General features: G+C 39.5%; 1 protein-coding gene across 12 annotated transcripts in view; it reads right to left on the bottom strand.

Annotated features, from left to right (window-relative positions):
* The window catches only part of LIMCH1 (LIM and calponin homology domains 1), a 344933-nt gene that overhangs the window by 22302 nt on the left and 299100 nt on the right, over nucleotides 1-23531 (bottom strand). For 9 of the 12 annotated variants that reach the window (XM_058430309.1, XM_058430308.1, XM_032135896.2 and 6 more), the window contains 5 exons: nucleotides 16352-16442; nucleotides 14880-15043; nucleotides 11132-11237; nucleotides 6232-6272; nucleotides 1304-1384 (listed from right to left, as the gene is read on the bottom strand). In XM_058430309.1, the coding sequence (XP_058286292.1) occupies nucleotides 1304-1384; nucleotides 6232-6272; nucleotides 11132-11237; nucleotides 14880-15043; nucleotides 16352-16442 (483 nt within the window). Of the gene's footprint in view, nucleotides 1-1303; nucleotides 1388-6231; nucleotides 6273-11131; nucleotides 11238-14879; nucleotides 15044-16351; nucleotides 16443-23531 lie in introns of all 12 variants that reach the window. The other 3 variants (XM_032135895.2, XM_032135893.2, XM_032135899.2) reach the window with 1 other exon arrangement.

The raw sequence follows: 23531 nt of genomic DNA on the forward strand, positions 1-23531 counted from the left end.
TCTGGTCTTGACACCTGTTAGTTGTGTAACCTTGGGCAATTAACTTAATTTCAGTGAACTTTACTTTCTTCAATTGCAAACAAGGGCTAAGAAGACATACTTTGAAGTGCTGTTTGAGGATAAATGAAGTAAAAATGTCAAGCACTAACCTCAGTTCCTGGTACATCCCAGGTACCCAACATGGGTTAGTTCTTTAGTTTGCTAGGTTACCTTTTAAAGCCCTGTTAATCCATAAAACTGGCACGAAGTGGGAGTATGATGAACTTACTACTAGAATTTTTCTAGAATTGATAATCAGCAGCTTTTACTCAAAGGTAGAGCAAACATTTCTTTTTCTTTTTTTTTTTTTTTGAGACGGAGTTTTGTACTTGTCGTCCAGGCTGGCAATGGTGTGATCTCGACTCACTGCAACCTCCACCTCATGGATTCAAATGATTCTCCTGTCTCAGCCTCCCTAGCTGGGATTACAGGCATGTGCCACCATGCCTGACTAATTTTGTATTTTTAGTAGAGATGGGGTTTCTCCATGTTGGTCAGGCTGGTCTCCAACTCCTGACCTCAGGTTATCCACTCACATCAGCTTTTTTTTTTTTTTTTTTTTCTTTTTTTGAGACATTCTCACTCTCTTGTCTAGGCTGGAGTGCAGTGGCATGATCTCAGCTCACTGCAACTTCTGCCTTCTGGGTTCAAGTTTTTCTCCTGTCTCAGCCTCCCGAGTAGCAGGAATTACAGGTGTGCACCACCACGCCCAGCTAATCTTTGTATTTTTGGTAGAGACGGGGTTTCGTCATGTTGGCCAGGCTGGTCTCCAACTCCTGACCTCAGGTGACGCACTCACATCGGCCTCCCAAAGTGCTGGGATTACAGTCTTGAGCCACCACACCCAGCACTCAAAGGTAGAGCAAAAGTTTCTATTTAAGAAACTAGACTGAGGCTAAATTTTATTTCATGTGTATGCTAGCAGAGAGCTTTTAGATAATTCATTCCCACTGCTACTTGACCGGAAATTGATTGGCAACTAAGGAGGTGATGAATGGGTAGACTGGCCCTTAACCATACTTGGAGGGTTTTTTGGTTCAGTGTTAATATGAATGGTTTTTCATCATGTTTATTATTGCAGTCTTTGGCAGGAAGAATGAGACACAGGGTACCCTATTACAAGGACACAAAATGAACTGACTTGAGACTCACTAACTTCTGAGAATAACTTGATTCCATTCATTTCCTGTGCTAAAAGTCTATTTAATGCAATGGAAAGAGGACAGAAAAGGAAAAACAAAAAAAGCAGCAAACCCCATCCTACCTGGAGCAAACGTTCCTGTTCCTGTTGCCATTTTTCCTGTCGCCTGCGCTCCTCTTCGGGGTCCCATGCCCAGAACTTAAACTGCTTAGAAAAATAAAACCATGATCAGAATTGAGCCATGTACTCAAGGGACAGGCCAGGTCAAGAGAAGACAATTGGCCTCTGGCCTGGCACCCAGATTGACACACAGAAGCAGAAGGCTTCATATATCTAAACATCCTCTTTGGTGGCAGAAACCATTTTTTAATCTTAGTCCCTCTTTGGTTTACTTCCAAGACGCTGGTATGATTCTCTGAATCTTTTTGGAGCTAATGAAAACACAAAGTAATTAGCCACTGGCACTGGAAGGCTTTGCTTCACTTCTCTTAGAAGTGTTTTCTCTTAAATGCATTCATGCTTCTGAGCCTAAGGTGCTTATTCTGCATATTGATCCTGGGTCCAAGCAAACAAGACCGGTTATTTTAGCAGAAATGCATTTTGTAAGAAGTGGTGTTTGCCACGCTACAAAACTAATCTTTTATACTGCTGTTGCTTTTCCATACCACCTTTCCCTACAGTGGGTTATTTAACTCACCAGTGCTCACCAGTACCACCTAAGATCCAGGCAAGCAGATCACTTGCCCTGGGGCCCTCATGACACAAACACTCAAGCTCAAAGACTTACTTCCTTTTTGTATTAATAAAAGGTTTTTGCAAGTTTGGGAACCAAGTAAATAATGAGGAATAACAGAGAAAAATCCATGAACCGAAGGAGGTGCCCAGGCAACAGAATATGAGACTGGGAGGGTGCAGGTGGGGGGTGGGGGGAAGGGAAATCACGGCCTGCCCCCAGGAAACCAGGAAAAGAGGGGCTGCTGTGTTTAAAGTCGGCTGCCCCAGTCGCCCGGAGTAGGTGCCCAGGCAGACCAGGGCACAACAACTGTGCTCCTCCCTTCCCTTTGTTCTGATGGGGTAGGACAGGGAGGCAACTGCCTGGGAATCTTGAGTTGAAAAAGCAAGGCAAGGGTGGGATGGGAAACAGGGTTGGGGTGGGGAGGGGTGCAGGCAGAATCTATGTACCCTGGTAGCCTGGGAAGATGAACACGGTCAGTCCTATCCAAGGCTTTGATAGATCCAGTTAGTGCCCAGGGTACCTGGGCCAGCCCACCTCCCACTCTGCCTGGCCCCCAACAGATCCACATTACCATTCAGGTGCATGGCAGGTGGGCTGGCCCAGGGAAGTATCTTCAGGCAGAGAATGCAGGCCAGGCTATGGGTGATGCTTGATTTATAACTTCATAAATATTTAGAGCTTTAATATATTTGGACAAATGAAACATGGGCCTCATTTTGTAGTCTTGCTGCTGTGCTTCCTGCAATTGATTGGGATGGCCATGATGCTCACAGAATAGTCAAACCCAAGTGGGCCAATAATCTAGGGATACTAGCTTATCGCTTCCTGCTTGCCACTCCTGAGTTTCACACTGCACATTAGCATATTACAGGCTCTTGGAAGTTATGCAGGGGGAAATCATTTAATTGTGTATACAGATGGTCCCCAACTTAGGATGGTTTAACTTAACATTTTTTCAAGTTTATAATGGTACAAAAGCAATATGCAGTTGGTGGAAACTGTACTTCAAATACCCAAACAGCCATTCTATTTTTCACTTTTAGGATGGTATTCAATAAATTTCATGAGATATTCAACACTTTATCACAAAATAGGCTTTGTGTGAGATGATTTTGCCCAACTGCAGGCTAACATAATGTTTTGAGTACATTTAAGGTAGGCTAGGCTGAGCTATAATGTTCAGTAGGTTGGGCATATCAAATGCAGTTTTGACTTAAAGTATTTTCTACTTACAATGTCTTTACTGGGCTGTAACCCCATTCTTAAGTTGAAGAGCATCTGTAATCTAAAATTTCCCGAACTCCCTTGGATGACCATAAATGTTATCCAAATGTGGTTACACCAGATGGGAAATTCTACTGGAATTTAATGGTGTTGGAAGTTGGCTCCACCTGCCATTGTTCTAGAACTTCGAGGTGGTTTAAACATTCAGAAGCTCTTCCAGGGACATGGCCCCTCTTTGTCTTTTGAGGGAAAAGAGGATGTTTATGTGAATAAAGCCATAGAAAAACCACTGAGGAAAGTCCAATAGTAGGAAAATAAGAGAAACAATTAGGAATTATTTAATTTCTAAATTTCACTAGGCGGTGCTTTCAGGAATAAGTCAAGTAAGGAGTGGGCAGATAGGAGGAGGAAGTGTGGGGTGGAGGGATTGAGCACAGAAAATACAGAATATGTGTTAAAAGGCAACAGAGGAAAGCAGTGGGTATTTTAAGAGGAGGATAAAGGGGAAGAAACCAGCATGATAAACAAGAGAGAATGAAACAATGATCTTGCTCCTTCTTTTGCAGATTATTTGCTGGGCACTGACTGTGGGCCAGGGCGGAGGTACCAGCTGGCCAAGTGGCCCAGCCTCATGGAGCTTACACCTGAGTGCGTGTGGAGTGGAAGAGTGACCAATATATGCATATGACCAGAAGACAGTGTGATAACTATCATAAGAGATGTAAAAGGTGCTAGAGGAAGTCAGAATGGACAGCATTTAACCCACTTTGTCGTACAATTTACCTGTTTACAAGTCCGTATCTTCCTGTGGCCTAGGGATTCTTCAGGAGGCAGGAAGGGTCCCTCATCCTCCTATGTACCCCAAGACCTTATATTTTTAGGCCCTCAACAAATGTTTGTTGAATAAATGAATGGAATCCCTTCATGCGGGGTAATGCATCTCCTACCATCAGAGTCCCTTTCTTTCATCGTCCCGAGGGCCTCTGGTACTCCAAGTGTGACCAAAAATAGCCAGAGTCTAAGGAGGCCAGCATAATCTAATGCTTATCTCCTCTTGAAGTAATTATTTCAAGTTTCTTTTATTTTCTATTCTATGATGAGCCATTTACTATCAAAAGCACATGAAATTTTCAGAACATTTACTTAAGTAGGCCAGTGACTTGTGTCTTTCTTATTCTATTTTCCATAAACAAGAAATGAGAATGTATTTCTTTGGAATGCCCTTCCTCTCCACCCAGGGGGCATGAGCGTGAACAACTGACAGCTTTGTTCCAAATGCAATTTAAAATGGAAATCTTCAGATCTGTGCCATGGACGCCAGCTTTTCATTCTGGGGTTCCCATCCATCATCAATGAACTCAGCTTCCCAGGAAACTCAGGATTCCCAGTATTGGCTTGGGACTGAGCTTCCGCAGGTAGCCCCTAGTTTTGTACTGTGGCTGGGGACATCAAGGGTTATGCAAGTGATGGATCCCTTCTCTATTCTGCAGAGGCACTTACAACTCCCTAAATGAGACAATTTACCTACAGATAAGAATTGATATTGACTATGGTAGGCCTCTTGGATTAGCTATTCGGAGAGGGGGAGGATTTATTTACACATCAGCCATTGTGCTGGGGCTTCTGAATAATTATTTCAATTAAGACTCATAACAACTTCAAAAGAAAAGTACTGTCATCTTATTGTACGGTCAAAGAAGATGAGGGTCAGAGAAGTTATATAACACCTTCAGGGCTACATAGCTAGATTCAGAATCAAAGGCACAGTAGTGATTATGTGGCTGAGTTGGGGTTGCTCATGGGCAATGCCACAGTTGGTTGTGCCACAGAGAAAGTCTCCAAATCTAATGGGAATTCCAGAGGGCGAACAAGGCCCACGATTAGAAATACCAGTTCAGGAATGTCCACAGCACCTTGTGTCTTATTTTAATTAACAAATGCTTTCTTATTTCATTAAAATACAAAATGGAAAGCAACATTACAGTTAATATTGGTCAAATACTGATTACGAGAAGGGGTGCAAAAATGAGAGCTTGGGTTTCTTGGAGAGTTCAGGCCAGGTCCTATCTGCCAACAATATACTATGTTCAAGTATTATCCTCATATTAAAAAATGAGGTGCATTTAAAAAAATGTATCTATAGAAATTGTCAGTTTTAATACGAATTCCTACTGTCGCATTCTATTTTATTATTCTATTCTATTCTATTCTATTCTATTCTATTCTATTCTATTCTATTCTATTCTATTCTATTCTATTCTATTCTATTCTATTCTATTCTATTCTATTCTATTCTATCCTATTCTATTCCATTCTTTGAGATGGAGTCTCACTCTGTCACCCAGGCTGCAGTGCAGTAGTGTGATCTTGGCTCACTGCAACCTCTTCCTCCTGGGTTGAAGCAATTCTCCTGCCTCAGCCTCCTGAGTAGCTGGGATTACAGGTGCCTGCCAGCACGCCCAGCTAATTTTTGTGTTTTCAGTAGAGACGGGGTTTCACCATGTTGGCTAGGTTGGTCTCGAACTCCTGACCTCAAGTGATCCACCTACCTCAGTCTCCCAAAGTGCTGGGATTACAGGTGTGAGCCACCATGTCCAGTCTGTCACATTCTAATTGCCTCTTAGATTTTGCTTTCTTGACTTATCACTTATTTCCAGGCACAGTAACAATTCCATATAATGATAATCCATGTCTTTATAATTTAGCCAACAGCATTATATATTACTTTTAATTATTCTTTTACAAATCAATTGTTTGGGTCTCAATGTTGGTTGAATACTCTTTTTTTTTTTTTTTGAGACGAAGTCTCGCTCTGTCGCCCAGACTGGAGTGCAGTGGTGCGATCTCGGTGCCACCACACCACCACACCTGCCTAATTTTTGTATTTTTAGTAAGAGACGGTGTTTCACCATGTTGGTCAGCCTGGTCTTGAACACCTGACCTCGTGATCCACCCGCCTCACCCTCCCAAAGTGTTGGGATTACAGGCGTGAGCCACCGCCCACACCCGGCCTGAATATTCTTTAAGCCAATCAAATGTTATAAATTAAAATCACACTAACTCATAATATTCCTTAAAATGAGTGACTTACAGGTGTCGTAACAGGTGACTTTTCACTGCTTGGAGAATCCACTGCACAGAAAAAAGAGAAAGAAAAAAAGATATGAATGTGAGTATTTTCTAATTGTCTTTGTTTCTGACCTATCAGTGGAGTATAGTTCCTACATCAGCTTTAAACCAATTTTGTGTGTGTGTGCGTGTGTGTTTGGTAAGTCAAGAACATTAGAAAATCATAATAAAGCAGACAACCCCTGTAGCAGGTTGCACCCATCACCAAAAGAAATTTAAACCACTATCAAATGATTGATCACATCAATTAACACCAGGTACTAGACTACAGGAAGCAAAAACTGTTCCTATTAGTACTGATTCTTAGTGCACCTTGCATTGTGGCTTGACTGAGCAGTTCCCTCACTGTCTGGCATGGAGAAGTACCATACAAAGAGAGGCCAGATGTCACCCAGGAAGCAAACACAGTGACACAGTTAACAAGAGAACCATGACCAGTTTCTGGAAAATGCTTTTAATCTTTTTTTTTTTTTTAAGGCAGGGGACTATCAAGAAAATGATGAATATTATTATTTCTTTGAATTCTTGAAATCAACATAAAGTTGTGTGATTCCTCTCCCCCTACCTCCAATTTTAGCATAACTGATAGTAATATCAAAGAACTAGCTCTTTGCTAACTGTGCATAAGAAATAATTTTTTTCCCAGGAAATCAGAAATGAAGACAAGTGCCAGACATCATTAATCGCCCCAACATGGATTTTCACACAAAAGAAATACAGCTACCCAGTATGCGGTTTACCTGACTGGGAGAAAAACTGGGATCGTCGCCAAGAGTTCTGAACTCTAAGCGGAACACTGGCAGTGCCAGGCGACTCTAGATCAGATGGCAGAACAGAACAAACAGAAAACCATGAAAACTGGGGTGAGAACTGAATAGAACCATGCTCCCAAGTACTTAAGGGGGTTTGGCTGTAGTCAATACCAGAATGAGAGTCAGTAAATCTACAGTACAAAATGCCTTAATAACACACATATAAAACCTGACGACATGTACAAAATCAACAGAACCGGGACAGTTTATGCTATTGTTTGTCTTCTTTGGTGTTAGGTGAAATTTCAGAGGGTCATACTTAATGGTGATAGTGTTAAAATGTTAAATCTCAAAATGATAGGATGATATACTATACAAGAACAAAAATGTACCATTTGTACTGCTTTTTGGAGAACACTAGGAAAGTATAAAAGGCAGCAAAGATGGGTGGTTTAATTACTATTTCATATACATTACACTTCATAAAGGTTATGTATAGAAGTCTGTGGCAGAAGTATTTTGTATGTATAAATAAAGGTTGTGTATATGCCTTTCTGTGGTGGCTCATGGCAAGGATTTACATCCTTAAACTCTGCTGTTCTCATCATTTTCAATAAAAAATATCAGTTTTTAATGTGCACATATTTTACTGAAACATCAGTTTGAGATATCTTTCTGCTGCTGAGAGGCAGTTAAGAAAAAGAAATTTGTCACTTTCAAATGTATTTTATGACTGTTTTCAGGGCATTTAAAGACTGAATGCCTGAGTGTGTGTGTAAGGAAAACGTGTGGAACATCATTAGGGTCGATCAGCAGATCTTCAGTGACCTGTATGACCAGTCTATGAATGGATGACTTTACAGAAATGGGGGAGAGACCACTTTCTGGGGGAGAAAGTATTAGGTGTGGCTCCAGGATACCTGATCCTAACCGTAGAGTTTCATTGGACTTGATGCTTGACTTCAGATCAGTCCCTTAAATGGGTGCTGGGCGGAGACCTATGCCTCCCCCATTTCCTCATCCCAATTGGAGACAAATCATGTATTTTAAGGTTACATTTATTAGAGGCCTTTGGCTTCTTGAAAGATGGAAACTTTATAAACTTCAAGCAGGTATTACTGTTATTTTCCTATCAATCAGTGATATTTTTGGTGCACAATTTAAATAAATACTTGAAGCCAGTGGTTTTCAGAGTGTGGTGAGATGTGCAGCATAAGCATCCCCTCGGAACCTGTAAGAAATGCAAATCCTTTGGCCCCAGCCTAGACCTACTGAATGAGACACTGTGAGAGTGGGCTCCAAGCCCTACAGGAACCCTGGCACACAGGGTTTGAGAACCACAGTGAAAAACCAGATCTCCACAACATGAACACTCTTATTTTAAAGAAAGGATTCGAGAGTAGTTTATTTCTGCCTGGCGTCTTGCTCTATTCTTTTACTCCTCCTGCTGCTATTCTACAATTACTAGATTACATTATGAATGCTTATTCTGGGCCAGGTATTGAGCTAAATACTTTTTATGGATTCTCCCATTGGTATTTCTAATATCCCTATGAGGTTATTACTGGTATTATTTCTAGTTTACAGGTGCTGATTAGAGATTAGGGGAAATCTGATGGGTAAGGTCACACAGCTAAAAACTAGACACATGAAAATTTGAACCCAGGCATTCTGTCTCCAGAGCATGCAGCTATAATTACAGTTTCCATGAACCAGATAAAAGTATTCATATGGTTTGGCTATGTCCCCTCCCAAATCTTGAATTGTAGCTCCCATTATTCCCACGTGTCATGGGAGGGACCTGGTGGGAGGTAACTGAATCATGAGGGCGGGTCTTTCTTGTGCTATTCTTGTGATAGTGAATAAGTCTCAGGAGATCTGATGGTTTTATAAAGGGGAGTTTCCCTGCACAAGCTCTCTCTTTGTTGGCCACCATGTAAGATGTCCCGTTGCTCTTCCTTCATCTTCCACCATGACTATGAGGCCTCTCCAGCCATGTGGAACGGTCAGTCAATGAAGCCTCTTTCCTTTGTAAATTACCCAGTCTCAGGTATGTCTTTATCAACAGCATGAAAACAAACTAATACAAGTATACAACTGGTGTACTCCAAATATAATTCTATCTTAAAGAATAAATTTTGAAATGGTTCAGTACTCTACTAAATTTTATTTTTTAATCATTCGACTTGGATAAAGAATGAAGTAAAGTTTCTCAATTCAGCAGCACATTTTACAAAATCAAAATGCCTCACAATAAGTAATGGAATGTGTAAATTTATAAGAAAACAAAACATGGCTTTAAAATGGCTTAAAATATTTATTCCCTCTCCATACCACTTATCTACACAACTACAAAGTACTAGAAATAGGGAAGAATTAAAATTGGTCCAAATATGGCCATTTGCTGGCCCAGTTGTGACACTTTATTTTTAATTCCCTTCATAACAGTAGGACGGACAAATTTAAGACAAATCCTTTGAAAACAGTATTAAACTTGTTTCCACATTAAGAACCTAGTATCCATCAGTACATGTACCAGTTAATTATTGCCAAGAGTTCCCTGTTACGTAGATAAAGCCCAACTTATCTGCCAAACATCAATAATAGCTAATGGAAGCCAACTCAGATTCTGCCAGTGGCACAAATAGCTGCCCACCCTTAAAAAGAAAAGTAAAAATAAGCTAAATCTACAAAACACACTGGGGAAAGTCTACTAAAAAAGAAAAACAAGAAACCCTACAGTTCTTGCCTCCTGAACTCTGGCTTTTTCTTTTTTAAAAAAATGTTTATATTTAAAATTTTTTTTTTTTTTTTGGTAGCGACAAAGTCCTGCTATGTTGCCCAGGCTGGTCTCAACTCCTGGCCTCAAGTGCTCCTCCTGCCTCGGCCTCCCAAAGTATTGGGATTACAGGCGTGAGCCACTGCATCTGGCCCATTTCCACACCTAGAGAGAGATCTCACAGCAGTAAAACTCAGCGGTCTAGTTGTTTTGAAGAATAGTCCCTCTGGGTTGTGGAATTCTCAGAACCCATCCTCCACTGTTCACATCCCTCAGGGCCCTTTCTGATGGTCATGGGCACCTGGGATTCCCACTAGGATAAAGGGATTCAAATTGGGTTCTTAAAGAGTAAAGGGGTGAATTCACAACCCTATATATGGTCTACATAGTACTTGGGGAATTTTCAGTGGTCAGTGACATTTTAAGACCTTCTTATAGGCCCTAAACGCCCATGTTTCTAGAGGCAACCCCTTCCCACATTATATCAAACATACTAAAATACATCAAACATATTAAAACATACCCTCAGTATATATGTGTTAAACATTTTTAAATCTTTAGTATTATGTATGTATATTACACACACACACGTTTCTCATATAGCTATGAGAATGTAATTTATGTAATACACACACATAAAGATTAAAATGTTTGTTTATAACCTGTTTAATCTATGATGGTGAATTTCTCAATAATCATCATGCACTCAGGAATTATTGTGGAGTAAAATAATAAGGCTTTTTCTCAAAATTATTGTCAAATTAAATGGACATTTATGAAGACTAGAATTAACAGTGAAATATACATAATATTAAACTTTTTACTAAGTATATTAATTTCTGATTTTATGACTTTTTATCTTTTTATATTTTGGAGATAATACAATTTTTTTTTTTGAGACGGCTCTGTCACCAGGCTGGAGTGCAGTGGCATGATCTCAGCTCACTGCAACCTCCGCCTCCCAGGTTCAAGCGATTCTCCTGCCTCAGCCTCTCAAGTAGCTGGGACTAAAGGCGCACACCACCACGCCCAGCTAATTTTGATAATACAAATATTTTAAAGCTCTAACACTTGTATAGGCTCTATTGTGCCTATAGTGCCTGGCTGACCAAATGGCCTTGGCAGCTAGGGTTCCTGGTCTGCTCAAATAGAGAATCCAGCTCCAGCTTTCCATTCTGAAGTCATAAATTCAGCTATCACAGACTGTGGCAAACACCCTGGCTAAAGGAATATCAGCATAAAGGATGTAATCTTCCTTTAAATTAAGTAATATTTTGCTATAGATGGGCCTAGAACATGTAGACCTAAAATAAACATGTCCTTCTCTTTACCTTGAGAATTGAGATTTGGCAGATGTAGTTGCTTGGTTTCAGGCATTTTGTCCAGAAATGGAAATGTCAGCGTTGCTTCTGGTTCTGGAGATTTTGGCTTTACCACCTGGACAATAGACAACAGGCATAAACATTACAAGAACTGTCCATTAATAAATGCACAGGCGACACACAATTTAAGGATCCATGGCTGTTACAGAAGTCAGTCAGTTCAAACATTTAACTTTAAACATTTAATTTTTTGTTTCTTCCCTAAAACACTTTCATCCTTCTCTACATTAATAGAGAGTCAATTTTTTAGATAAATCAAACAAGAACGTAAAAATGTAATGATCACTTTTCTCCAAACCAGAAGACAATATTCCATCTTTGGAATTATACTTTACTCTCTTATTTTTTTATTGAACAATCACATATTCTCTTCATGGTACCACACAAAACTGAATTTGTAATGTCAGGAGATTAGATGTTCCACATAAGATAATTAAAACAAATCTTACTCCATAAGTGCTAAACATTAAAGTAGTATTACTTTTCAATGGACGTTATTCTAAAGACATTACATAACCCCCCACAAATTTATGCAAAGCACATTAAAGACAGTATACTTTGCCTGTTGACAAAGAAACATTATTATAAATAACCACTGTCGAACAGTGCTTTAGTATCTGATGCCCTTAGGGAATTTTTGAGGCATGTTAGACTACTTGTCACTACTTGTAAATAGTTCCAAAATTACAGACTTTAAAAATTCTTATGTTTGCTTTGTAAAATAGATTTTTCTTGTTATTGCTACTTAATTTTTCTCCCTAATCTGATTAGGGAGAAATCAGACCTTTAGTAGAAGCACCCTTCTTCTGATTTGTTGCTTCTCATGAGCTGATTGCTGAAAGACCAGATTACCAAACTTATTAAAACAAAAGTGTCTAAAATAAGCATCGGTTGACACTGTGCATAGGTCTGAATGAAGAGCGTGGCTGTATAAGTTTATGTTTTTTTTCAGCTGCTCGCAGGACCTTCTCTGATTCACTCTTTGGCTGGTGGCTGTGTTCCCGATAGATCAATGACCTCAGGGCGAGTGAGACCACAGAGCACTTGTTTCATCATTCGCTGATCCCTAATTTGGTCCTCAGAATAAATTAATGTTAGAATTTATCCTCAGAAGGATTTATTTTTCTTTATGAATAATATATTCAATTCTAAAAGAATCTTGAAGAAAACTAATCACCTCATTCTGCATTACAGAGGTCAACCAGGTGTCCAAATGAACGTTGGTGCTACACAGCAAATGATAAGGTCTAGCCTTCCCGAAGGTGACAACCCACCAGTCATTAACCTCATAGCATTTCCTCATAGTGGAGGCTGGCAAAAACATGTTTCAGTAATGCCTGGTTGTAAATGAAACAGTTGAGGGTCATCAGCAATGATCAAAATGACTGCTATGTAAAAAGGTAAGCCTGTAAGCATGGGTGCTTTGTTTTATAAAGGAAACACTCTCAAATGAAATCAGGAAATAAAAGCTGTTGCAATCATGGTGGCCACCATTCGCCCTTTATCTAAGAGCTAACTGTACAGTAGGAAAGGAAGAAAAGGGAGAAATTCACATAGTCTAAGTGAGAAAAGTGTTTGATTCAAAGACCATGATTCCATTTCCTCACCAACTGGCAGGGATTCTTATCCTGGAGTCAACAAAACAGTATTCAGGGGCTATATATACTTGGTACCACATGATACCAAGAATAACTTGGTAATCCTGAGTATTTTATTTTACGCTTAAAAAATATTCTGAGAATAATGTTTACCAGATGACCAAAAGGCACAATGCACAAACACACACACACACAAACAAACTGAAGAACTCCTGAAAACATTTTTTTCCATAATAGGGCAGGGTGACTGGTGATCCACAGATGGACTCCAAGATGAGGTTCGCAATGACTACGTTTTACTTAGGGTATTCAATCTGTTCAAGTTATATGTTTTACTTGCAAGGATACAGATTTTTCCTTTCAGTTTAGATTTAAGTGGGAAAAGCAAGTAAATTTGGAAGGATAATAAATAATAGTAACTAGTGTGATGCTGATAAAGCGAAACCTGCAAAGATGGGGAATTCTGCCTGCCTCCCAACGCTTGACCCCCAGTTTAGTTTCCCTTTCCAGACCTGCAGACCATTAATTATCTATAAAAATGAAGAATAGCTAGGGTCTGAAATATTGAAAAAGCATCAAGGCAACAGGCATTTTAGAGGCTCTACCAAGGATACAGAATTCTCAGCTCCTAAGGCCAGGGAGTGCATCATGTTCACTGTTGACTATCCAGTACCTAGCACAGGGCCAGGCATGACACAGTAGGTGCACAGCCAATACTGGTTGAGTAAATGATGAATAAACTGGAACTACAAGTGGTAGATTTTTCACTTTAAGGTCAGATCCAAATTGAGGGTTCATTCTGAAAGCTGGTACACCACTACGGATAGTCTTGCAGTTGTGCAAGTCTGTGGTTTTCTGTCCTGGTGGCCCATTAAAATTACTTGGGAGCTTTAAGAAATACAGATGCCTGGGCTCTGCCTCCAGCGATTCTAATTTATTTGGTCTGGAATGGGCTTGGATTGTTTTTGTTTGTTTGTTTGTTTTTGAGATAGGGTCTTGCTGTGTCACCCAGGTTAGAGTGCAGTGGTGTAATCATGGCTCACAGCAGCCTTCACCTCTTGGGCTAAGTGATCCTCCCACCTAAGCCTCCAGAGTACCCGGAACTACAGGCACTCACACCATGCCTGGCTAACTATTATTATTATTACTATTTTTTTTTTTTTTTTTTTTTGTAGAGATGAAGACTTTCTGGGTTGCCCAGGCTGGTCTTGAACTCCTGGGCTCAAGTGATCCTCCTGCCCCAGCTTCCCAAAGTGCTGGGATTACAGTTGTGAGCCACCACGCCCAGCTAGCTTGGTATTTTTTAAATTCTCAAGAGTAATCAAGGTTGAGAACAACTGGTGTAACTGATGAATATTTTTAGATTCTGTACCTGAAAACAAATCAAACTAATGTGAATGAGATGAGACTCTAAACAAGGAAGAAACTTTAATAAAAACAAGACTTTAAGACCTATTATATCAGAATAATAATTTTCTAGGTTTCTTGTTATCCAAATCCAGTGGCATCAGAATTACCATTGCTAACAAATAGGTGATTATTGGAGAGAGACTAGCCAGTAAGCTGATGGGTTAAAAAGCAAATAAGCAAACACACACAGCAAACTAAAACCTAACTGCAAGGCTTTAGAACTTATATTACACTTTTCCACAAAGAACAGCCTGGCCAACATGGTGAAACCCAGTCTCTACTAAAAATATAAATATTAGCTGGGTGTGGTGGCGGACGCCTATAATCCCAGCTATTCAGGAGCCTGAGGCAGGAGAATCACTTGAACCTGGAAGGTAGAAGTTGTGGTGAGCAGAGATCGTGCCACTGCACCCCAGCCTGGGCAACAAGAGCAAAACTCCATCTCACACACACACACACACACACACACACACACACACACACACACACACACACACACACACACACACACACACACACACACACACACACACACACAGGAAAAAGAAAAACTACAGATTAAAGATAGGAGAAAAGATGAGGAGAGAAATAAATCTTCATTATTCGTAACTGCCACAGCAGCAGCTAGCTGTAATATGAGGCCATGTTAACTTGTGGGTTTAACCGCTTTCCTCCACTCTGCACTTCACCTTTTGTGACAGCACCAACTCCACCTTTCCACTCATTTCATTTTCTGGTTTCTTCTGGTCTTTTTCTTCTGGCACATCGTTCTTCAGCTGGGGGCTGGAGGGAAATTCCACAAAGGCCACAGTTGGGCTGCATCGAGTCACAGTTGTTGTAAAATGCTGTGGTTCTGCAGTGGAGTTACATCCAGAAACACAGAGAAGGAAAAGAAAATCAAATAACTATAGAACCATTTATTCTGCAATGCCATGAAGTACATTCAGTCCATATCCCGTCCTGGCAATATAAACTGAATGACAGTGTGCTGAGAGATATGAAAGAGCCTAAGATGCTGGAATTCCCAAAGCTCTTTCATGGTATTGAACAACAAGCAACATAAATCACGTCCTATAACAACACTATGAAGAACTTCAGTTTTTAGTAAGGGTCACGGTTTACATCTGAATAACACCACATGGAACAGAATGCTGACACGAAATATATAATGATTATGACAGCTGGGCTAGATAAGAGAACACCTACAGGTAGTTTCTATCCCAGTGAATGAGCAGCAATCTGATGCTTCCTTTTTCTGTATTTCAATGCTCCATTTTAACATCAGAATTTCTTAACTGGAATGTGTTATGGATTGTGGGGTATATGTATATAAAGCAATGAAAATAAAGTGTTCTCTGATACATAAAGAAGAATTAGGTTCACTTTAGAAGGGGTGGAAAAGTCACTACCTAAGGGGGCATATCAAAATGTGAAGGCATAATCTAGTTTGAAAAAGCACATGCTATTATTATTTTGTGATATTTATTTAAAAATGTTACCTAAAAATAATTTGATAATTGACAAATTATTTTTCTCAAGAGGTAAACACTTGAGAAAGGCCTTATAAAAAATAATAATTTGGTATTGAAAGAGGGTGAGAGGTTTTACTGTTTATCAAAAGAAGAAAAGTGTTAAACATATGGATAAGGCTGCAAAAAAATATTGAGGAACAAGACTTTTTGGAACAGGGTCTCCTTCCTAAAACAACGAATGCCGTATATTATACTCACTGTCCAGATTCATGGCACTATTTTATTCATTTTTAACTATACGTGAGCTTTACCATTTCAGCATCTATTTTTATGTTTTTGACCTCTTGCTTATCTATTGCTGTTACTGTGTGTCAAAATCTTACCCTCAATTTTTAGCAAGATTTATATGGGAGACCACAATATTCTTTATGATTATAGAGATAAATATTTAAAAAACAAAATAAAACTGGGTAGCTTTAAGAAAAAGAATGGGCTCCTATTTTCACAGCAACATTAACCATATGGGCAGAACTTCCCCAGGAAGCCTCTAGGTGGCAGCACAACCAAGCCACTCCTGGAGTCTAATTACTACTTTTCTGTGGCTCAGTAGGAAAAATTCTTTACTATTTCCATTACATCTTAAACAGTTACCATGGTTTGCCTTAAAACTAGTCTCTTATGAAACAAACCTGATGAGGCAAGTTCTATATTCCTTTTTCTTGGTTTTCCACCATCATTCTCGTCCTCTTGACTATTCGGTTCCGTTTTCTCAATGGTTGCCTGAAAAAGAGATTTTTTTCCCCCTTGAATAAATTATTCCTTTAAATGTTCTAAAAATTATTTTTTAAGCAGTAATTTTTGGGCCAACAAAGTGGTTTGCCCATATAAATTCCCTCTTCTACTTCCCAGGCAGCTTCATGGCGAGAGCCTGGATTAGTTGGAAGGAGCATTCTATGGAGAACAGGACACCCATGGGGTTCCCTATCTCCCCAAACCTCCTGCGACTGCCTCGGACGTACATCCCACATTTTCTTTTCTTTCACCACCAAAAGTTCAAAATCATGGCTATCACCCACTTGTTCTTGAACGCCTTTCAAGCTGGCTTAGGGTCATAACACCAGTGAAGTCTTTTTGTGGTTCTTTAAAGGTTACAATTAACTTCTCAGTGGCCTGTCTTGGCATAGTTGCCTGTGGCCCTTAGCACTGTGGATTTTAGTCTGCAGTTCTCATCCTTCCTGGGCTCCCAATGAATCTCTATTACTGGAGTTCTAATTCATTCTCTCCTTTTCCCTCTCCTACCCACTTTCAGCCTACTTTTTTCTCACTGGTTCTTATTCCTTTTCATCAAAATATGGGTCATTCCGAAAGATTTCAACTGGACCCTGTTTTCCTCCACCTGTGCTGAATTACCCTCAAATATATCAATTATTCCTGTGGATTCACCATTACATTCTCCGTGTATAACTCATATTTTCATCTCCAGCTGTGAGAGTCCATCAGAGCTTCGGTTTCACCTCTAGGGTCAATGGCCTTCTCCTCCAAATTTGACAATTTCTGTTTATGGCAGCAGTTCTTCCCATCACATAAACTTTGAAGTGATCTTTGATTCATACCTCATGAATATTCATATTTGCCAAGTCCTGCTAAGTTTCCAACATACTAGTTTTCATATACATCACTTCCTTTCTGTTTCTACGGCTGGGACTCCAGGTTTGCCTTTCTTCCTTGTTCTCAACTAAGAAGTCTCTGTGATTTGAACCTCACTGTCCAATCCACTTGGCACATCACTGTCATGTTCATCTCCGTGGCACCTCCAGTTATTACTCTAATGCTTGTGTTCCTCTCTCTCAGTAGTACTTCAATTGTGTCAGTTTTATGCCTGATGGAATTTATAATAGTAAAAAAAATTGGAACAACTTAAATATCCAATAATTGGGGAATGATTGAATGAATTACTGCATGTCCATAAAGGCGATATAATCATGAAAAAATAAGATGTTGAATAATAGTTAATAATAGTGAAAATACTTACTAATGATAGGAAATGTAAACTGTATATATAGTTTGATGTTTACATGTATAGGATTATATACATGCCTGTACATATAGAAAAAAAAGATAGTAAGAAAATACAAAAATGTTAATTGTGATTATTTTTAATGTGCTTAAATTTTGGGTGACTTTTCCTTCTCTTTACATACATTTTATATATTCCAAAATGTTCTATAATGACTATGTATTACTTCTGTAATTGGAAAACAAAATCAATGTAATTTTACATTGTCTTTCACTGGGAGCCAATTGACTCTAGAATGAAGTCCAAAATTATCCTGCTATTACAATATTTACTTAGTAAAAATCAATAAAATGTTAAATTAAATACTAGCTAGATTATATTTTGACAATTAAAGACAGGAAGTTAATGACTATTGCATTTTTTGGTAGAAGTTTCTTGTAAAAAGCTAAAGTTAAATTTTAAAGTGTGTATGAAATATTGCATAAATTTTAAAAGGTTTTAAGATAAAGGCTAAAGTTGGTTTCAGAAAAGGCATTATTAACTCATAAAATATCCCCATGGATTCTCGAGAACTATGAATTTATTCGTCTCTCATAAGTATATATATTTCATCCATAAATCAAATTTTGCCTCTCAAAATGAAAGGTATTTAAAGTTAATGCATTGGTGGAAACCATCACTGAATTCTTTAAAAACAAAGAAATTTTAAACAACAAAACTTTCAAGTTTCTAAAAGGTTTTACAATAGCATCTAGTGGCAAAAATGTGATTTTTTCTTTGGAGGATGGAGTAGTTTTGAAATCTTCATAATTAGATGGGCATTTTCTAATGATGGATAGTCATGTATCAATTCTGGAAGAACATAATATTAAGTTAAAATGCACTTTTAAAACCCTAGGCAGGAAATATGCATCCACCTTGGGTTTTGTAATATTTTAATATATCAATGAGTCTCAGCTGAATCGCTGCAAGAGACTTAAATGAGTGAAGATAGTTAACTGGTCTCTTTTGTTATATTTAGGTTATGGTACGTGTGTGTTTACATTGTTTGCTATATGAACCACCAACATGGTAGTAGGATTTGAAGATCAACCAGTTTAGCGTTGCAAAAGAATAAGTTGGGTTTTATAATTTAAAGTGCTCTCTTGCACATGTAGAAATATTAATACATGATGATATTTTTGTTTTATGATGCCTATATAGAAAATACTGGCAGAAATACTGATTTTTAGCTTCCCCTTCCCCACAAATGGATTACAGTATAGAAAACTCTCTGAGACTGGGAACCAAATTTGCAGTTAAATATTGATGAATGAGCCTCTTGAGAACACTGGTGTTTCCAAATACTATAAACAAAATAAATAACTACGCAACAGGGCCAAAGCCTCACCAGACCAAAAATGAACAAGGAAATGAACATATTTTATTAAATCTAAAATGCCATCAATTTTAAGTTGTATTACTTTAGGTACTACTAAGAAAGAAAACACACCATCTGTTAAATATGATGCACTTTTGATTATAAGACAGATCCTGATTTAGAGATGTTAAAATGTGAAAAGTGTGCCAATTAGAATCAATGAAATAACATAATTCATGAAGCCCTTTAGACCTAATGTTTGATGCAAAAGGGACGGGGTGCTCAAGCACTAACTACTTCACTAAGCCTTATTGTACCAGCGCACCACATTCCAGCAACGTTTTACCACTTACGTATGCCGGAGAACTTCTGCTTTCAAGAATTCTCGCATTTCTCAAGGCATTTCTCTATGGCTCAGCACTCAAATACTAAACTCCAGATAACTTACCTTAAAAGGATGCTTTAAGGGTTACATCCTGACATTCGATATGGTAAATTGATAGTAGCAACAGCAGAAACTGCAATCAATATGTACTGCACTTGCCACGTGTCAGTGCTGTTGGGCCCTTCATAAGAATCATCTCACATAATTCTCAGAGCAAGCTTAGGAGGTAGGTACCAATATGATTCCCTTTATACAAGTGAAGAAACTGAGGCCCGGGAGGTTAAGCGACTTACCGAGGGTCATACTGCTAGAAGGCAGGGGAGGTGGGAACCCTGCCTGTGCTGGTGACCTCCATGTTCCACCATCTGGGCTTGGAGTCACACTCGCTCCAAGCTGTCCTCCAGTATTTAGAGGTTTTGATACATGAGAGGTAATCGATCACCTGAGAGTCTTGTTTATTGCTGAAGTGATTCAAACTGCTTTTTCCATTCCCTTTCTTTCCTCTACCTCCCACTCATTTATTCTGCAAAAGATGAGAACTCTCCTGGAATCTCTCCACTTCCTAGGGCTCCTGGGGACCCAACTGTCCCCAGTCATCAGCTCATCTCGGGGATTTCTGTTCAGTCCATGTTCTGAGGAATTAGGGGCCAGATACGTACGTAATCCTTGTTAAGTAAATAAATATTATGCATTATTTATGGAATATATACTCTCAGGCTTAGTTTAAATGTATGCTAGTCATCAAAATCTGGCTACTGCTAGCAAAATACTCAGATAAAGTAAGAGAAAAAGCAAGCAATTTGAATAACAGGAACCCATTTAAAAATACTTTATACACACTGAGAAAAAGAAGAATATACATTTTCTAAAAATCTTAGCATTAATTTCAGAGTGGCTGAGTAATAGGTAGTTGATGTTTTCTCCAGTTTTCTGTATTCTGCAATGTATATAGGCTATCTGTAATCAAGGGAAATCCCCAAAGCCAGGTTAATTAACTAATGTCTGGATACTCCATCCTGGAGGCTTATTACTTCTGTACTCACATCATTACTTCAAAGGAAATGAGTTCAAAGTTGGCAGGGATACACTCAGAGGTTTGCTTCAGACAAACCCGCCTTGACGGAAAAATGTGTTTTCTGACCCGTATTTTTCTTTGGTTACAGCTCAACAGAGGAGAGCCCTTCCCTTCTCCAACTGGTAACACTTTCTCAAGAATGAAAACAAGTAAATAAAAACAGATGCCTGGACGTGAATGAATGAGAGCACAGAAAGGTTGCATGGGACTCAGCCAGGAGCTGGCTTGCCCTTAACTGAGAACACGATCCAAACTGCCTGGGTGCCAGACTCAGCTCTGGGGCCTCAGGTGGGAGGTGGCAGTTTCCTGGCTTGAGAGAGACATGGTCTAGCCCAAAGCCTACCTGGCATCTGGCTGCTCATTTTAACTAGAATCTTGGTGGTGGACTGGCCCAGAGAACGACATTGGAAGATGTACTAGACATGTGAAGCAGGAGGCCAAGCACCCTCCTTAGACTGAGGGTCTGGGTGCTGGGCCTGTTTCTCGCACGGAGTTGCTGGTGAGCTCAGACTGATCATTTAACCCCTATGGGTTGGAACAAGTGATGTCCAACGTCCTTTCCCGAGCAACGGTTCTGTGACTCTGAGTGATTTCCTGGCTCTCACCTTGGATAACTCATCTGGACACAAGCCTGGAAAATCAGTCTATTTATGCTCTGGCACTGCGGTGCCAGACCCAGGTGCCACATATGCTGCGCATGGGTTTCTCTTTTCACTTTTATACCTCCAAATATCTACCGCCACTGGAAGACAGGGAATCTATATGGAGAATCAGGCTCTCCATGTCGTAAACTTTTTTTTTTGTACTAAACTTTTCAAATTAAAAAAAAAAAAAAATGAGGCTTTGATCCAGGTAACTGGATAGATAGGCCAGGTTAATTTTTTATTTTCCCTGATGTATGTTTTCTCGAAATCTGTAAATGCATCTGTATCTAAATATCTTTAATGACTTCTAAAAATCATTAAATCTAGCAATCTTACAACTACTTCTAGATGGAGAAAACCAGTTTCTAAAGAAATGTTTATTGACATTTGCCATCTAAAAGGAATTTGCAGTTGGTCTCAGTTATAAGAAAAACAGCACCTACTCAAATGCCTTCACCCTGCTCTCACTGCAAAATGCAATGCTTCAAGAAAGATCCAATTGTGTTTTCCTGGATCAGAAAACATACGTACTGAATTTTCAAGAGGAAGACCTAGAGCTTTTTCAAAATGGGAAAAACAGACCTACCTTGTAACTTAGTTTGAGAAAAGCAGATGAAGTAGTTTAGATACCCAACAAGTGAGTTTGGCCCTTGGTCAATGAGGGAAAATTGCCACAAACCTGGTGGGATGGTGCTGACTAGGAGGGAGAGCATGGGCCACGACATTTGAGATGAGCTGGTGAGAGAGATCTGATGAACAGGCACGGAAGGCAGTGGCACAGGGGTCGATGGGTGGGAGTCTTAGGAGTTTGGGTGGCAGGAGGGGGCCAGAACTGGAAAGGAGGGAACAAAAGGAGAGGCAAAAAGAGCTGCAGGAAGGGCCGGGCATGGTGGCTCATGCCTGTAATCCCAGCACTTAGGGAGGAAGAGGTGAGAGAATCACTTGAGCCTCGGAGAATTGCTTGAGACCTGCTTGGGCAACATAGTGAGACCCCATTCTCTGCAAAAGGGGGGGGGAAAAAAGACCTGCAGGAAGAATCATGTAAGTGTCTGCAAGGACAACTGTCTTCTAGAAAAAGCTGTCCACATCTGTATGTTTTTTAGAGAATTACAATTGGAACAACAAGTTGAGTTAGAAGGTTAAAATGAATTCATCTCATTTGTATGAAATTCATGTCTGTTCAAGATGGTAATTTTGACCATCTTACTTTAATCCAAAAAACCTCATACTGATTGCCTTTTTGGGCTTCTGAAAAATGTATTAAATATTATAATTCCTGACTCCCACTTGTTGCATGACAATATTAAAGATAGCTGAGTGGCACCTGTGGTCTCTGAGTCACCCTGACAGTGTGCTAAGTGCTCTACAGACATGAATTCTCACAATAACCATCTGATGTCTATGCTATTATTATACTTCTTTTTAAATATAAATTGAGGCTTAGACAGTTTGCTTGTTCAGGTGGAGTCTGACCTTTGATCTAGTGTATGAAGTATTTTTTTGTTATTTTCGAAAAGGGTCATTTTGGTGCCATTGAGGAAAGAAGAGCTTCAGATACAAATACAACTGACAATGAATCAAGACAACACTGGAATAGCTTTGGGGGAGACATACATAAAAATATCTTTTTGTAGGCCACTAAACATAGGATATATTAGCCCTCAGATTAGAAGACCTTCTAAATTCTTTTACAGTCCTATATTCTAGGAGTCTGCTTGTGTGCTATAACATGATTTTCTTACAGAAGCCAATATTTTTAAATGAAAAAAAAGTGTGATGTTTCCACTGGGCCTTTAACAGAGATGCTGAAATGAACAAAACCCCTGAACTATCTCAGGGATAATTGGGGGCGAAGGGATGGGGTGGCCATAGGAGGACCTGATCCCTCTGCCTACAATGTACAGCACCCTCATCACCTCTTATCCTTCTTGGGGTCCTCCGGTGGGCTCCTCACCACTGTCCATGCCTTTGATCCTGCCCTTTCTGGTGTGTAGAATAGCCCCTCCTCCACTTCAACACAAATCCCACACTTACTGTCAAGTTTCAAAATCTACATCCCACACAAAACCTTCCCAGACTAAACTCAGCCTACGAGGATCTTGCCTGTTCTTTGCAATCTTATATTCCTCTGGTTTTCTTACTCCACCATCTAGTACAGATGTTCCATGACTTCTAAGTTTACATTCTGATAAACCCATTGTAAATTGAAAATATTGTTAAATCAAAGATGTACTGAATACACCCAACTTACCAAACATCATAGTTTAGCCTAACCTACCTTAAACATGCTCAGAATGCTTACATTCGCGGTTGGGCAAAATCATCTGGAGATTCAGTGCACTATAGAGTATCAATTGTTTACCCTCGTGATCTCGTGGCTGACTGGGA

Source organism: Hylobates moloch, unplaced genomic scaffold (assembly GCF_009828535.3).
Source record: "Hylobates moloch isolate HMO894 unplaced genomic scaffold, HMol_V3 SCAFFOLD_17, whole genome shotgun sequence".
NCBI lineage: Eukaryota > Metazoa > Chordata > Mammalia > Primates > Hylobatidae > Hylobates > Hylobates moloch.